Source organism: Sphaeramia orbicularis, chromosome 3 (genome assembly GCF_902148855.1).
Source record: "Sphaeramia orbicularis chromosome 3, fSphaOr1.1, whole genome shotgun sequence".
NCBI lineage: Eukaryota > Metazoa > Chordata > Actinopteri > Kurtiformes > Apogonidae > Sphaeramia > Sphaeramia orbicularis.
In genome coordinates this window covers 19922062-19940646 of record NC_043959.1, presented here as the reverse complement: position 1 = coordinate 19940646, position 18585 = coordinate 19922062, and the positions used below count along the sequence as shown (strand labels likewise).

The following is an 18585-nucleotide window of genomic DNA, read 5'->3' as shown; positions in this document are numbered from 1 at the left end:
GGATTGGATTCACTGTAGATGTGGACTGAACTTCAGCAAACACGTCTGAATGTTTAATCCTCATCTACGGATCCTCATACGATGACCTTAAAACGACCCTGAAATCAAATCACAATAACTGACTTCATTGTCTAGAATCAACTCATCACAGGAAAACAAGTGATTTCATCTTGAGATTAGAGAAAAATTAAGTCACAATCATAAAAAAAAAACTCACTTTATTTCCCGATAATGAAATAATTACCTTCAAGCTCATGTTAACAGTAAAATAATGACAAACATCTGTTCTCGGCTTCTGTCACATTTGCATCTCATCAAAATAAAAAAATGTCTTTAACACCTCAAGTTATTTGTTGTTTTAATGAGAAACTGTGGAAAACTGATGTAATTTGGTTCTTCTATTAAAATTCAATCGTTTTATTAGAAACGTTGATTAAAAACTGAACTTGATGTGTGATTCGTTTCTGATTTGATGTTTTTATTTCCATGGAAACTGTTCAGAGGTCGACTCATCACAGTGGCGTTACCATGTTTTATTGGCACAAAATAAAACAAACCCCCTGAACACCGGTATTCTCCTTGACCCCTCCCTCCCAGACAACCCCACCCCCACCCTCACCCCCCCCAGCTCCAAATCTTCTCATTTTCAACAACAGCTTAGAGAAGACCAAAAGTTTGCAAAGAAACACTTAATATTTTTTTTTGTTTTTTTTTTTTACTTGACATATTTATAGAAAAAAGTCGTTCATCCGTCTGACCTCCCCCCCGACCTTTGACCCCTGCCCTCACCCCCCGACCCCCTCCCCGGCCGCCAGGTCTCAGGAGCTGGAGGGGTTTGGCAGGTCAAAGACGATGGGGGGGTTGGTGGGCTGGAAGCTGACGGTGCAGGTGGAGGCGTTGATGAATGTCGTGTAGCCGTCGGTCATGATGCCGTAACCTGAGGAGGAGGAGGAGGAAGAGGAGGATGAAGAAGAGGAGAAGGAAGAGGAGGAGGAAGAAGAGGAGGGAGAGGAAGAGTAAGAGGAGGAAGAAGAGGAAGAGGAGGAAGAGGAGAAGGAAGAGGAGGAGGAAGAAGAGGAGGAAAAGAAGAGGAAGGAGGAAGAGGAAGAGGAGGAAGAAGAGGAGGAAAAAGAGAGGAAGACGAGGAAAAGAAAAAGGAGGAGGAAGAGGAAGAGGAGGAAGAAGAGGAGGAAAAAGAGAGGAAGACGAGGAAAAGAAAAAGGAGGAGGAAGAGGAGGAGGAAAAAGAAGAGGAAGGAGGAAGAGAAGGAAGAAGAGGAAGAGGAGGAGAAGAGGAAGAAAAGAGGAGAAAAAATGCAGAGGAAGAAGAGGAAAGGGAAGAAGAGGAGAGGAGGAGGAGGAAGAACAGGAGGAGGAGGGAGAGGAGAAAGAAGAGGTAGAGGAAAAAGGAGAGGAGGAGGAAGAGGAGAAAAAAGAGGAAGCGGAGGAAGAAGACAAAGAGGAGGAGGTGAATCATCGACAGATGTTCAACGGCCAATGATAACTAAGATCGAGCTGAAACAGTTAAAAAACGCAGCGACATTCAAATCTTCTGTGACTCATCGTCGACACATTTGATTTAAATTCACATTTATTCAAGAAAAACATGGAACAGAAGCAGTTTATGAAGAAAAATGACCGAAAAGACCACAGGTGGGCCAGGACCACAGGTGGGCCAGGACCGCAGGTGGGCCAGGACCGCAGGTGGGACAGGACCGCAGGCGGGACAGGACCGCAGGCGGGCCCAGGACCAAAGGCGGGCCCAGGACCACAGGCGGGGCCAGGACCACAGGCGGGGCCAGGACCACAGGCGGGCCCAGGACCAAAGGCGGGCCCAGGACCAAAGGCGGGCCCAGGACCACAGGTGGGCCAGGACCACAGGTGGGCCAGGACCACAGGTGGGCCCAGGACCACCAGTTGGCCAACAAACATGTGAGTAAATGTTTGAAACTTTGTTGATACAAACTTGCAGACATTAGTATCCGAGTCTGTACGATGCAGAACAGAGTGAAAAGACTCAATGAAACTGGATGGACACCATAATCTGATCCCTCAGACCAGAATCATCTAGACCTGATAGAACCACATGGTTCAGGACTACTGTGGAGGACCTTAGTCCAGATCTAGAATATATAGAGTCACAGACACAAACACCGGTTCAGACTTTATGTAAACTGTGTCCAGCAGCACCGTGGACTTCTTTGGACTCAGAGGCATCTAGAATGGACCAGGACCAGAAGACCATAAGCCAGGGTCTGTCATGGTCTGGGGTCAAAGGTCTCTTCTGTGATGCTCCGTTATAGATTTTAGCTCAACACATGCTGCTTAAAGACGACCAGACCAGACCAGGTAAAACCACACTGGTCCCATATTAAAAAGACCTGGAGAAGAAGAAGGTTCTGGTCCTGCACTGGACTGCTGTGGTCCTGCACTGGATGATGTGGTCCTGCACTGGATGATGTGGTCCCTATACAGAATGTGTCTTAGCCTTAATTTGGAGCTTTGAAATATTCTATTCTAACGCTTGCTAATGCCAGTGTTTGTGATGAAGCTTTAAGAAAACGGTTCCATTTCTTCAGTATTTGATGTTTAGTTTTTGTTCCTATAGATGATGTTCAGACACACAATTATTTTGGTTTTTCATTAATTAAACCACATGTAGAGATCTGTTATGGACCCAGAGTCCAGACCTGGAACCGGTTCTAAACCTCTGTATGATCCTGTGTGTTTTTTCTGCTTCGTACCTTCATGAATTCCTCCAAATGCGTGGAGTTTGGGTCGAACTCTCTTCTGCACCGTGTTGAGCAGCTCCACACAGCCCACCCTCTGGAGCTCCTTAGGAACCCAGTCTCTGAAACCTAAACAGAACCACACAGTGGACCACCGGGTCAGAACCGAACAGAACTCAACACAATTAAAACACAATAAACAGGTAAAATGACTAAACATCTGGATCATTGGGCTGCAATTAATGTTTATTTTTCAATTAGTTCATAGATTATTTAATTTTAAGTCAATGTTGTGAAAGGAAAAAAAAGCACTAACACAGCTTTTAAAGAGGGACAGTCTGTTTATTGTTGGAACAATTCGTTTAGAAAAAAATGTAAAATCCTAACTTTGAAATAATGTTATTTCTGGTCCGGAGTTAAAATGTTAAATAGAATGAACTTAAACCCTTCATGCATGAATTGTGAAAAAAAGTATCTAGATTTTTTTTTTTTTTAGATTGCTTCAATTACTCAAATTTAGGTTAAAGTTGAAAAGCATTTTTTTTTTAAAATACGGTTTTATTATGAAAATATTTTACCTCCTGAGACCCAGGAAAGTACAAGTTTTGGCTTTAAAAATAAATAAATAAATAAATAATTGCCTGTATTGGAACAGTAACAGTAACAGGCAGAATACTGTTAAAATTACACTGACTTCTCTCAAGACATTTCAGGTTGTTCATATTTGTTCAAGTTATTTGTATTTTTTGTGAAAAGGTCATTTAACTTTGCTTTTTTTACACTAAAAAGAAAAAAATACAGTCGTGGAAAAATTTATTAGACCACCCCTTTTTTTCCTCAATTTCTTGCTTGGTTGGCTTGATTTGTTTGGACAAATATATTAACAACAAAAATAGCTCATAGTAGTTTAATTTCAGAGCTGATATCTATGCATTTAACATGTTTTCTTGATAATAACCAAAATCACTTCAGTTCTCCCATCAATATCTATGGCATTGTACTGACAAAAACAGTGCTTTTAGACATTCCATGTTTTCTTTTCTGTCTGTTTTAGTCACATGATACACACAGGACTTAGTACCTGACTGTATAATCATTGTTTTGATGACTTTTGATGGTCTAATAATTTTTTCTGCCACTGTATGTAGCTGTCATTATTTATTGGTTATTATGGTAGTATTTGATCTGAGCCACTTTAGATTGAACTGGTCTGTATGTGGAACCTGAACTAAAATGATTGTTAATCTTTTAAGTGGACTTCAAAACTCACCTGTTCAGACTTGCATTTTCTTGAGCCTCTTTTTTTTCCTCTCGGTTCTTTTTGTTTTGTTTGTTTGTGAAGCGTCTTTGAGTATCCAAAAAAAGCGCTATATAAGTGTGATGTATTATTTTTATTGTTATTTTTATTTATTGAATTTACAAATTCATCCCTGGGGCCGGATTGGACCCTTTGGTGGGCCGGTTTTGGCCCACGGGCCGTATGTTTGACACCTGTGCTCCACATGATTTAAACCATTTCCATCCATTTTCATTCCATTTACAGTTTCCGTCTTGTTGCATCTTTCACAAATAACTTAAAACCAAAACAAACCACCTGGATTTTAGTCGTGATAACATTTCTGGATGCCCTACTCCTCAACCCCCCAACCCCCCCTCTGTCCCCCTCTCTCCGGTTCGTTCTCTCCAGTCGTTTTATGGCGTCTGTCACATTGGTGTGAAATCGAGTTTCCATGCAATCAAACAGCCACAGTGGCCGCCGAGCAGCAGCGAGCCTCCGTAGGCGAGAGGAAGAAATCACTCAATAAAGCCAGATGGAGAGTTCCAGAAATAAATATATATATATAACACAGGCCAACGAAAACAAGTGGGGCCAAACAACCAGAAGGAAAACTGAATCAGTGTGATGTGGGGAAAAGAAAATCTGAGAGCAAACAATATGTTGTTGGTGTTTCATAACCTGAGCAGCGATTTAACGCCTTGCAGACAGAGCTGCGCTGTGATTGGTCGGTCGGACTCACCGAGCGGGGGCCCGTGGGTCATCAGGATGTCGATGCCTTCAGGGACCAGGTTCCATTTATCCAGCAGAGACTGACCCCGAGGAAGGTTGAATCCCCAGCCGTTAAACCATGGAGTCCTGCAGACAGACGGACAGAAGGACAGGGGGATGGCTTAAATCAGGACGCCACCGATGGAGACGCATCATCACTAATGTCCATGGTTTAGTCACTCATTCACAGATTCAATTTAAGAACATGATAAATCAAACCATTCAATGTACAACAGGATTGACAGAGAGGACTCATATCTGAATATACACGATATGGACAAAAGCATGTGGACACGAATCTTTTCAAACAGGGGTCTGGGATACAAAACAACAATGACTAATGTCAGAATATAGTTTTATATTGGGATAAATATTGCATTGGTTAGTTTGGTTTCAATTGATTGTTATCATTGTTTCCAAAATGCCTCAGAGATGGTTTTTACGGAATTTCACTCAACATTGACTTTGGTTTTACATGTTGGACCTCTAAATTTCTAAAATATTTTCCATGCTCTAAGTAACAATTTTCTACCAAAACTAACCATCTACTTTCTTCACATCTCACTGAGGAAGAAAAATCTCCATTAAACTTTAAGGAAATATTGATGTTTATAAACTATATGGACAAAAATACTGGGACATATCATATCCACAGCTGTAAGATGATTTGACATAAAAACATCACTATTTTCTTAAAATTTAAGGGTAGATTTTTCTTCCTCAGTGAGATGTGAAGAAAGTAGATGGTTAGTTGAGGTAGAAAATTATTATTTACAGTCAGAGCATGAAAAATATTAGAGAAATTTATAGGCAGACCATTTAAAATCATAGTTATGGATACAAAAAAAAGAAAGAAATTAAGTCCAAACCATCTCTGAGGCATTTTGGAAACAAAGATAACAATTTAAACCAAACTAACCAATGAAATGATATTTATCCTAATATAAAACTATTTTATGACATTAGTCATTATTGTTTTGTATCCCAGACCCCTGTTAGAAAAGAAACACCTGAATTCAACGTGTCCACATACTTTTGTCCATATACTGAACAAATAATAACACCTCCAAAGTTTCTCTTTGTTTTAATGTAAAAAAAAAAAAAAGAAGTAAATTGACATGAAACGTGTCCACATGCTTTTGGCCAAGGTTAACTCGATTTAGACCAAAAACCAAACGACTGCTGCTTCCCTAAAAAGTGCATTTCTAAACAGCAGGGGGCCCCGTCATGCGTCAACCCCTCCACACCCCCCAACCCAATCCAAACCCTCCACTGCCCGTCTGCAGAGTGATTGACAGCAGATAGGGCACCTCCAGCAGTCAGCAGCTCCGAGTGACAGGAAGCATCAGGGGTGGATGGATAGATGGATAGATGGATGGAGTGGGTGAAAACAGATGGAGGACTAAAGTGAACTGTGCAGAGGTTAGATGCCGGATCAGGGGTGGGGGGTGGGGGGGCACAGGAGAAGAAATCGAGCAGAGGCCAGCTGATAAATTGAGCCTTCATTTATCACAATAGGACTAACGGCAGAAGAAGGATGACAACTGAGGAAAGGAAGATAGATTATCATCACATAATACCTCAGTATATAAGCTGACCCCCGGAAAAAAAGAAAAAGCTAAAGAAACCCTTTTAATTTTAATTTGCAGCTCTGTGCAGCCGATCGTGGTTACTCTGGGACGCGCCGCCGAGCTTCCAGTCACTTAGCGATGGAGCGGCGAATGGGATCTGACCGCGGGGAAATCAGGCCTCGGCAAACATCAATAGGCTTTGTTACAGTGAGGGATGGACCGTCCAGCGCTAATCAATATCTACTGCTCCACGGGAGGCACCGAGAGGGGCTAAACAGAGGCTGCAATGTGTAAAACATGAGGCCGCAGCCAGACCTCCTGCTTCATTTAAGGATCTCTGGAAATGAGGAGAGAAATCAGCGCGAGATGGGCAAAGGCAGCGGAGCGTTGGGCCGTGGAGGTACAGGGCCGACGCTCGGACCATGCAGAGCTGAGAAATGGACTCCGAAATGAAATGTGAAGAGCAGGCAGCCGAGCCAAGGCCACGGACTCCACTGATTAATTAGAACTAATCACACAAATCGGAGCTAATGGAAGTCTAATGGATTACTGGGAAGACTCACCACTATTCCGACACCGAGGCCGAGACACGAAGGAACCAAGAATCAGAGAAATGTGGCTTTGTGATGTTTTTAACGGACAAAAACTTACGTAGGACTTAAAGCTATTGTACGGAGGAGAATCTGTGTGTTACAATTACATTCATTTTGAAGACAAACCAATAAACTGATTGTCTTTGTCAAACAGACTCCTTTACATGAACCATCTGAAGTTAACGTTGACCAGGACCAGTCATGTGACCATAGACAGAATAGAATAGACTGTATTTGCCATTTGCACAGATACATCGCAGTATAGGTACTTTGGAATTCTTGTGCTTTACCCAGAGTCATGGAATCCAAAAAGACATGAACAAAAACTGAAACAAAACCTAAACACAGCTAAAACATATAAAAACAGTTATTGCACAGACAAATTAGGTGATGACGAATTTATCAGTCGATGAGTGGTTCATAATGTCATCGTGTTTGCTATGTACAATAATCCCTTTTGTTTAAGGAAAAATGTTTATTATATTGCTGATTACAACTCTTGAGTATTTAGTTGTATGTTTAACCCATACAGACCCAGTGCTACTTTTGCGTCAGTTCCCAAATGAATTTCTCTCCGTATTTAACCTTTCTTAAGTGATTTATCACCATTTATTGTAACATTATCTTTTTTATTTTGCATTTCTTCAGTGAAAATCAAGTATTTCCCTACATTAAATTCACTGATCGTGCAGACGTCGATAAAAACTCAGAGTAAAGTTGAGGGTTTTTATATCAGAAATGGAGAAAACTGATGAAAAAGTGACTTTTTCAGCAAAGATATCCTTAACTGAACACAAAAACAAGTGCCATGGATCCAACTCCATGGGTTTTACTGGTGAATTAATGTTGCAGAAGATGACGGTGTTTCCACAGTAACTACGGAGCCTCTGAACATTTAAATGGGTCACATCTAATGACCACGAAAAGACGAATAACTGTATTTTACACCAATTATTTACATGTATTGATAGAATTAATGGATCAACAGGTATTAAACATTTACATCAGTGGATGGCTTTGGTTGATAGCGGATTTTTGGGTTTTTATGGGTTAATAAACTTTGTTAGGTACTGTAACTGTTATGCACAAAATGCAGGGAAAAAAGTACTTTATTGCTGCTGCAATATTTATTGAATATTGAATTAAAGGTGTTTATCAAACTCGGTTAAGCCTTCTATTTGTTGTGCACCAGATGTTCTTGTTAAAGGAAAGAAAATGTATTTTATTGCTGTAATAAACATAAATACGAGCTGTTTTTTGCAGTTGATAATCTGACTGTTCCACTATTGAAACAGTCATTATTTGGAGCCCTACTGCACATGTGCAAACCTCCACAAAGCTGAAACTGCCTGATGTATGAATAGTGACTGGACTGATGATCTCAGTGTTTGTACTCACTAGGATGTGTTTGATCAGGACAAACCGTTCATGTGGTTGTTTTATTACAGTAGTGTTTTTTATTAGGACGAATATGACTTGAAACAGGATGTGAATGGTCCTTAAAGAGAACTGTCTAAATGAAAGGCATCAAAGGCATGCAAGTGAAAATACATTCCTGACTTTTTTTTTTTTTTTAACATAATGTTAGTTTGTACTTCTAAAACCTTTATCAAAATCACTCCCTCTTGATCTCTGCCTCCTTCTGTCAAATCACTAAAGGTAAAATAGTCACTTCAACCCATAATTCACTGCAAGGCCGTAACACCGCAATGCAGTGACTGGATTTGCAGGTGTGAATCCTCACTGGTCTCATGGTTCAGTTTCCATTCATCAGCCAAATAGACAGTGATTTTCAAGGCTTTTCAATGTTTTCTATCCTCAATTTTGGTCAAAGCAAATTAGAGGATAACTTATTACTGTATTACTGTGTTTTTAACATTTAGAGTGTCAAACATTGTTTTGTTGAGGCTGTGAATAGCGTGCATTTTAGAATAATGTCAGGTGGTTTGAAATGTTGTAGGGTGCTTCCATGAAACTGGTCCTAAAAACAGGACATGGAGGCTAAAAATTCAAACCAGATGTAGACTAATATTATGAAGCAGGTTTGGAAGGACTTTGGGTCTATTTCAAAAATAATTATTGACTGAGATAAAAGAGAAACTATTTTCAGATAAAACACATTTGTATATGATTTTACATTATATTCAATACAAAAATCTGCATGTAACACAGTCAAAAGGACACGAAAATTAAACGCTATTTTTTTTTTTCATATTTTTTCATTCTCTCACAGGTACATTTTGGGAATTGAACTCATTATTCAAGGCAGAGTGTTTCACAAAAATGGCCGCTGTTGCAAAATCATTTGCGATTTATATGCATTTAAATGGGCAGGTTTCTGTATGTAACACAAGCGGACACGATGGGTTCCACACCAAACCTGGAATGAGACTGAGATTCATGAAAAACCCACGTGTGGATTAGAAAAACCACTAGGATCGACACATTTAACAGTGTCTTTATTTATAGTCTCTATAAGACCATTTACAGACATGTTTTCAGATCAAATGCACTGACACCTGGGTAGTTTTTCATGTCCCAATTTTGGTCCCATTTTTGGCTCCAATATTTTATTAAAAATTCATTAATTATGGGTTGTCTCAAAACAAGAGAACAAATTTTTTTGCATTTATCTGAGGTCATCATTAGGTCCATCCTGGGGGGAAATATATCTAAATTTCCCTTTTATTATTGGGTCTAAAAAGCTGGAAAAGTGACAGATACCAAAATGAACCCAGTTTCATACAAGCACTCTGTAATACATGATTTACTATTTCTATTGTATAACTGACCGATACATTTCCAATTAATTTGCTTCAGGCATTTACTTTGCTGGTGGTTGTGATTTTTATATGTGTGATATAAAACATTCATTCAAACAAACTTTTTTCTTTTTTCCTCGACTCAAGATCAACACAGAAATCCCAATGTACCTGTTTGGTAATGTACCTGTGCAAATGTCAATAAACCCTTTAAATATTGATTAAACCAAACATACTGTTTGTAGAAGATTGGTTTGACACCTTCATAATGAAAGGAACATGTTCTCCGTGAGGCTCCTGCAAATCTCAAAGTGGAACGCTTACATTTCCCTGTAACGTCCCCGTTATGTCAAATCAAACGGCTCATGTTCACACTTGTGTCTACTTTGTCCTTTTCTTGTTGCAAAAATATAAAAAAAAAGGGGGGCTTTGTCTATACATATGTAACCTGATGGATACTAATTAGACACGATCTGCAGAAAGACCATCTATAATATAAGCAGCTGCACATTTTCAACTCCAGTACATAAATACAGCAAAAAACCCAAACAGTGTTATTGGTGTTTTACAAGCAGAGATGTGACGATGAACTGGTTTGATGATTCAGTTTTATTACGGCTCTGCGTGGTAATGCATCTTTGAAAGGAAAAACATCCACTCCTCTATTAACTTTACAATCCACATTAGTAGGACATAATTTTGTGCAGAATGCTAATATGTCCTGTCACGGCGTCGCTGCAGAATCCTACATCACGTTGCTTGTCTGAATGAACACCGTTGCAGAGTTGTGTTGTAGCCCTACTTCTAGAGCAGTGATTCAGAGCCATGTTGGCCTGGTTGGCCGGCTGCACTCTCCAAACACCGGCAGGGTATTTGTCTGCCTCTGGTTTTGACTAATAGCGACACGGCCAAACTTTGAAAAATGGCCCAACGCATTTATTTCCCCCCAATTCAGAAAAATAAATGGTGGTTTCTTGCAGCGAAAATAAATAAACATCTGGAGCGTTGATTTGGCTCCGTGTTTCACATGTTTTCTCCCACATAAACACATTCATCTGGGAGATGAAACATAACCCCGGACATGAGGCGTGGATCCGGAGCCAACCCCGAGGTCCTGCCTGAATGCAGAGCGCCACTGCAGCTTCGACGCCACAATGGCCCCATTGTCGGCTGTCTGCCTATGAAATATACCTTCCATGCAAGTGCATTTGTTAACCTCTGCCAAGATTAATGACATCCCGGTCACAGAAAGGAGAGATTGTTTCCTGTGTGGCTGTGACACAGGTTTTATTACACTGTACCGAGTGTGTGTGCGGAGGACGAACTGAATCTAACGCTGCCTCGCCGTCGCAGCCCGTTCACACATCGTCTGTACATGGAGCGGTGCGTGAGTGTGTGTGTGTGTTTCAGTGTGTGTTTGTCGTGGTCGGACGACACTACCGAGCCTTGACACTCGCCATCTGGAGCGTGTCGCCGTGGCAACAAAGGAGAAGCGTCTGGAGGCAGAAACAGTGGGAAGTAAAACGCTGTCACAGATATAGAAGCAGGAGCACGAGGAGAAAGAAGAGGTGAAAACCACAAGACAAAAAAAACAAAAAACTGAACGTGAGATAAGATGAAAAGTTGGGCTAAAGATACTGAACCTGTTTACACAACCATAAAAATCTGATAACTTAGAATAATCAGATCATATGTGTGTACATGCACTTCAAAATGTAATAATCGATAAACCCTGGATTAGTCGTTTCAGTCCATTATGGGATTCATTTCAGTGTATGCACTCATGTAGTGATGGTAGAATTAAACTCACATCTGACTGCACCACTTAAGTATTCTATGATTCAAATTTTTTTTTTTTTTTACACGTGCAGATGTAAAATAATGAAATAAATCAGATTAACGTGTATACATGCACAAAGACAATTGAGTGTTGAGGATAAATCTAGGTGTGTTAATCTGATTTCTCATAATCAGATTACTGCTGTTATCTGATAAAACAGATCAGATTATGCCGTTTCCATGATCACTAATAATCTGATAACTCCAGTAATCAGAGTATTAGCGTGGGTGTAAACAGGCTCAGTGTACGTCTGTAGACCTACATTAATGTAAACATATAAATGATGGGGCCTAAGACAGTCCCCTGAGGGATCCCATTCCCATTCAATTCAATGAAACACAGACTTATGAACACTAATAATTTGATAGCTCCAGATATCAGATAATGGTCGGAGTATCAGTGTGAATGTAAACAGGCCTGTGAAGCTTTGGTAAACATGATTTTTATTCAAGACGAGGTGAAAACCAGTGAAAACTACTTTTACATTCAACCTGCACTGATACACAACTGCCCTAACACAGATTTAACAAATTAATCCAGTCACAGTATCAGTCTATACAACTTCAAGGAGTGTTTGATGATATTTCGCATCCAATGACACTGAGCAGAGAAAGAACTCTAAAAAACATGACTGAATTTCAGGTTTTATACTTTTATACTAATTCAGATTTACATCTTTGAATTGAAAAAAACACTTAAAACGATCAATAATCCACCCAAACAATCCAACCTGAAGAGGCGTTTATGGAATAAATGTTCACGAACTCAACTCGCAGTTTTCCAAAAGACGCATACGAACCCAACAGAAGCACAGCATCACGACATGGTCACCATGGTAACAGTGCCATTAACCTCACCACCCCCACCCCCACCCCACCCTTGGGGAATCGAACGCGGGTTAAAAATCCTGCAGGAGAGTCTGGTTGGCGCGGAGGTGAGACAGACAGAAGCCATTAACCCCGTGTGCAAAATGTCAATATTCAATTAGTGCGGTGGACATCATTAGTGTGTTAACCCTCTGAACCCGGGACTGATCTCAGAGGGGTGAGACTAGGATACCCCCCCACCCCGCCAGAAAATAAAAGACCAGTACCAGACACCCCCGCGTATACCAGCTGCTGATAATCACTGGTATGTTCAAGTAAATATCCAGACTCCATGTTGATGTTGTTAAAATTTCACTTATTTTAAGAAATTTCAGAATGAATGTGATTTTTCAAGGAGAGTTTGCAGACATTAACATTGAAACATGTAATTTTACTTTTTTTCCACTCTAAAATATAGAGAAAAGTTTGGAGCTGACATTATTTATATGTTATTATGTTATTATTTTACTGGTCTGGTCCACTTCAGATCACAATAGTGCTGAATGTGGAACCTGAACTAAAATGAGTCGGTGAAATGTGCCTGTATTTTTTACTTTGATGTTAATAACATTCATATTTCCAAATTTTGTCATTTTTCTATTCCCTTGATACAGACATACAACCACACACATCATCTAATTATTGAAAATGAGAATCAGATCTCAACTAACTTACCTGGTTAAATAAAGGTAAAATAAATAAATAAATATGTCTAATAAACAGACTTCGACTTTTTTGTGAGTTGTTTTCCTTTCCTGATGTGGTTATTTATCTTTTTTGGGCTATTTTTGTTATTTTTTTGGCTTAGAACTTGAAATGAATAATGCGTCTTTCCAATGTGAATCAACCTTATTTCATTTTTCAGTGCATCAACAGACTACATAAAGTGTGATAAAAATCAAATATTTTGCCTGAAAGTTTAATTTTGCAATGAAAAAAAAAAAATTTGGGACAAACAAAAAATTCATTAAAAATCACAAAACTGACTCGAATGATAACTACTGGTTTAACAGAACCTTAATCTGAGCGTTCGTCTCTAATCGAGGCTCTTCAGAGGAGTAACTCGACTCCTCCGATGTGTGTGTGTGTGTGTCTGCTGTGTAACACGCCGCCAAACACACAGTGTGTTGTTAAGAGCCCAGATAAGATCGAAACATGCCTGCAGTAAAGTATGATCCTCTGCCGAAAAGCCACGGAGCAGATGCACCTGGGGACGAGCGACCAGGAGAGAGAGAGAGAGAGAGAGAGAGGGAGAGAGAGAGACACAGTGGTGAGCGATCCATCGTGTCTGACCTCTGCGTCGCGGCGGCCTGGGGGTCAGAGGGGGGAGGGGCCTAATTGATCAACCTGTCAGAACCAATGAGGAGGGCCATGTTAATGGGACTTTTATAAGCCCCGCGGGACGCAACACCTGACACCAAGTCTGTATGAGTATGTGTACAACGTAGAGTGTGTGAGTGTGTACAACGCAGAGTGTGTATGAGCATGTGTACAACGTAGAGTGTGTGAGTGTGTGTACAACGCAGAGTGTGTATGAGCATGTGTACAACGCAGAGTGTGTGTGAGTGTGTACAACGCAGAGTGTGTATGAGCATGTGTACAACGTAGAGTGTGTGAGTGTGTGTACAACGCAGAGTGTGTATGAGCATGTGTACAACGTAGAGTGTGTGAGTGTGTGTACAACGCAGAGTGTGTCTGAGCATGTGTACAACGCAGAGTGTGTGTGAGTGTGTACAACGCAGAGTGTGTGTGAGTGTGTGTACAACGCAGAGTGTGTGTGTGTGTGTGTACAATGCAGAGTGTGTGTGAGTGTGTACAACGCAGAGTGTGTGTGAGTGTGTGTACAACACAGAGTGTGTATGTGTACAGCGCAGAGTGTGTATGAGTATGTGTAAAACGCAGAGTGTGTGTACAATGCAGAGTGTGTGTGAGTGTACGATGTAGTGTGGGTCTGTGTCAGTTCGTGTGAGTCTCTGGGTTTGTGGGTCTACATGTGTGTTTGTGTGTGTCTTTGTGTGTCTGTGTACATATTTCTGAGTCCATATGCATCTCTGTGCGAGACTGTGTGTCCGTGTGCGTCCATGTGTCTCTCTGTGTGCATCTTTGTGCGTCTTTATGTGTCCATGTGTGTCTGTGTGAGTCAGCGTGCGTCTGTGTGCGTCTGTGTGTGTCTATGTGTGTCTCTGTGTGACTCCGTGTGCGTCTTTGTCAGTGCGTGTGCATTTCTGTGTGTCCGTGTGCGTCTCTGTGTGACTCCGTGTGAGTCTTTGTGTGTCCGTGTGCGTCTTTGTGTAATCCCACGGCCCAGGTAGCCTTATTAAAAGGAGCCAAGTGGAGATTCTGGCTGGCTTTTGACAAATGGCCTCTCAACACCAAGGCCACCTTTACAAACTTTGGGGACGAGGTAGACGGTGAAGTCACGAGGGTGAAGGGCCTGTGTGTGTTTGTGTGTGTGTGTCCCTGCACTAATAACCTGTGCCTGGTGACTGATGGAGTGTGGAATGGATTAATCTCACTGCAGTCATGCTGCCAAATGCTGAGGCGCTAAGGGTGAGGCACTAGACTTAGCCCGCTTAGGAAAGGCTAGAACCACGGGGACGGCCAGGGACACACATAAACACACACATATATATATATATATAAAACATACACACAGACACACACAAACACACACTCCCCAGGGTTCGTCTCCATGCTGAGACGCCGCCAGCTGCAGTTTGACCTGCAGGCTGCTAATGTAAAACAACTGCTGCATCAGCCGGCAGCAAACACAGCTGCTCCACACGACAAACACTACAGGTGTGTGGATGGAAACACACAAAACAGGAGCGTGTGTATATGTATGTGAGGACAGACACACAAAGACAACGGCAAATGCTGAACATCCAGAAATCAAGGAGCGTATGTACTGTCTTCACACACTGCAGCTGGAGGAACACTGGATTATCCTGAACAAACACTACAGCGACTGAACTCACCTGTAAGGACGGACACGGACACACACACACACACACACACACACACAGGGGATTGTACAGTCACTGTAACGGCATTTTATTTGTGTTCATTTTAGGTTAAGACTAACAAGTAAAAAAAAAAACAAGAAGAGCTTACTACACTGCAAAAATCTAAATGTTACCAAGTGTATTTTTCTCATTTCTAGTCCACATTTCTCATCACATTTAAAATAAGACATAATCACCTAAAGAGTAGCTTTTCAGTGAGATAAAATAACTTATTTTTAGACAATAGATCTTGAAAATCTTATTTAAAATAATCTTGCCAAGATAAGTTTCTCTCCTTCCATCGGCAGATTTTTTTTGGCTTGAATTAAGCAAAAAAATCTTGAATTGAGAAAAAAAAATCTGCCAATGGAACAAGTAAAAATTATCTTGGTTTTCAAGATTTTCAAGATCTATTGTCTAAAAAAAGTTCTTCTATCTGACTGAAAAGTTACTCTGTAGGTGATTCTGTCTTATTTGAAGTGTGATGAGATATTTGGACTAGAAATAAAAAAAAAAACCCACTTGGTAAGATTTAGATTTTTGTAGTGTAATACTGTCGCCCTGTGGCCCAACCCTTTGCCCCTCCTGCTCACTGATACCCTGCTGACCCAGGGATGAGTTTTGAGTCTTCACTTTCAAATTTTTTTTTAAAACTTCAAAAATGTGTAAAAAAAAAAAAAATGTAAAAATTGAAAAAAGGCACATGTAAAGAACGTGTGAGAAATTTGAAAAGAATTGGTTGAATAATGTCAGAGAAATCGGTTGGATGGACGGATGATATTCTATATATGTTTTATCTGTGTATATATCTATACACACCTGTATATATAGAGTATTTATACCCCTGACCTCTGATACGGGGTATAAACACCAGGGATGCATCAGTACATACACATATATTTTCTGGTATCAGTCAATATCAGTATCGTCATATTGTGTTATATGAAAGGGTATCTGAAGTGAATGTTCATTGTTAGCTATCTCAAAAGATCACGTATAATACTAGCAGTGCACTCATCACCCGGAATCAACGAGGGTACCTCACTTCTGGCTGGTAATGGCTGCTCCCATAGGTTCTACCCCCGCCTGAAATTCATATAATAAAAGGTCCAGTGTGGTGCATTTATGATGATTTTCTACTGAATTTGTGCCTCTCTGGCTTATACGTAACACACAAAGCACAATTAATGTTGTACACACCAAGGTTATTATTGTTAACGAAAACTAACAAAATGATGAAAACTAGAATTGAAAAAACATTTTCGTTAACTGAAATAAATAAAAACTATAATTAAAAGAAAAAAACGATGACTAACTGAAACTGTACTGTGTGCTTACAAATCTAACTAAAACGTATAAAAATTCTGGATAAAATTCCCTTCGTTTTTGTCTTTGTCAATGTCGGATTGATACGAAATCAATTTATTTCCCTCAAGCAATTTTAGCCGCTGATATTTAATGTTCCGTCACTTGCGGTCACTTGTGGTTTCCAGTCGTATTCTGGTCCCCACTCTACCTGGAAACATGGAGACTAAAGTTGGGAGAAAGCAGCAGAGTCCTGTCTGGGATTTATTTGAATACGACGGAGAAGAAGAGAAAAGACATTAAAAAAAAAAAAACAACAACAAAAAACTAAAACTAAACTAAAACGAAGGATTTAGAAAAAAATGAAAACTAATAAAAACTAGCAAACCTGCTCTAAAAACCAATTAAAACTAACTGAATTAGAGAAAAAAAAAGTCAAAACTAAATAAAATTAAACTATAATGAAAAATCCAAAACTATTATAACCTTGGTACACACGACCAGTACGGGTAGACTTTAAAGGTTTTTTCATTCATTAAAGGTGGGGTAGGAGATCCTGGAAAAATGGTTCGAGCAAGCTACATTTTGAAAATACCCAATTCAAAAGTCCAAATCCCTTTCTTCAGACTTCCCCCCGAAGCCACGCCTCCATTGTATTGACTGTACTCGCAGAGGGGGGAGGGATAAATGGCAGTTGAATTTGATAGACATATCACCACTCAATCATTTCGACGGGCCGGTTAAAATGATTGGATGGTGTTTTTTCAGTCCTGTCCATTCCACAGGTGACTAAAATTTTTTATTTTTGTGTTTTTGTGAGCATTTAATTAATTTGTTGCAATCGGGGTATGAAGGGGATTTTAAGCAATACAGTAAAAAAATGCTCCAGGAAAACATCTCCTACCCCACCTTTAAAATGTTTACGCAATTAAAGCCATTTGTACTATGCTTTATTCTATAATCAAATGAGAATGGCTAAATTCTTATCAATTCCCATCCCTAGAAGTCAGTTTTTAGTGATGTGGATGAGTCTGTGTGTGTATTTGTGAAGTACATGTAGTTGTTGTGGTACAAAAACGTGGCAGGTGCAGGAAACAGGTACAAACATGGAATCCTAACATGTCGAAATATGGATCTGTGGGGGGGCAGAAACCGGAGCTGAGTGGAATAAAGACGGGGGAACCAGAGAGCTGGCGATGATAAGGGGGGGGGGGGGGGTTCAAGACCCATTCAACCTGCCCAAGACACAGGGACAAGGGTCCTATTACCCTCCTCCAGCCTCCCGCAACCTCGCTGAACTTGATCCTGGAGAACAATAAAGGGCGAGGGAGGGTGAAGGGCCAGAGAGGGGAGGGGGGGAGGTTTAAAAATCTCTGGGAAATAAGCGAGCTTTTCTCAGCGACAATAACCGACAGGCGAGGTTTCATTCCAAGGACCGGAGTGTTTTCTCTGATGGATTCAAGCGGGACAAGGTGATCTGAAAAACCGGATAAATGGACTTCCTCCTTAACACAGGTGTGTTTTTCAAAGCTGCTTTTCTTTCTGCACCACAAAGACTACAGCTCCTGGTCCGCAAGTTAATTGGAAAAAAAAAAAAAAAAAAAAAAAATCACTGTAAGTTGCATTTATAAACAGAATTGTGAGAGCAGAGATGGAAATTGTGAAAAGGCCTATTGTGTGTTTGGCCTCTGGCTGTCATTTACCCATTCAGACCTGACGCTGAAGGTCTGCTGCTCTTCACACATGAAAAGAATTTACAACATGAAAAACGGGAAAATAATTCACACCGAGACACTTTCATACAAACTGTCCAAAAGTTAAAAGCTGGCAAAGGAAATTAGGACATTTATGACTTTAGTTTTTGATTT

The 18585-nt window shown here is 40.4% G+C and overlaps 1 protein-coding gene across 2 annotated transcripts in view; it reads right to left on the bottom strand.

Moving 5' to 3' along the window:
* Positions 1–223: 223 nt before the first annotated feature.
* mpped2a (metallophosphoesterase domain containing 2a) overlaps positions 224–18585 on the bottom strand; it is a 106096-nt gene continuing 87734 nt past the window's right edge. For both annotated transcript variants that reach the window (XM_030130735.1, XM_030130744.1), the window contains exons 5-7: positions 4747–4862; positions 2744–2857; positions 224–937 (exon numbers count right to left, since the gene is read on the bottom strand). In XM_030130735.1, coding sequence (XP_029986595.1) covers positions 819–937; positions 2744–2857; positions 4747–4862 — 349 coding nt within the window. In that variant the 3' untranslated portion in view covers positions 224–818. The remainder of the gene's footprint in view (positions 938–2743; positions 2858–4746; positions 4863–18585) is intronic.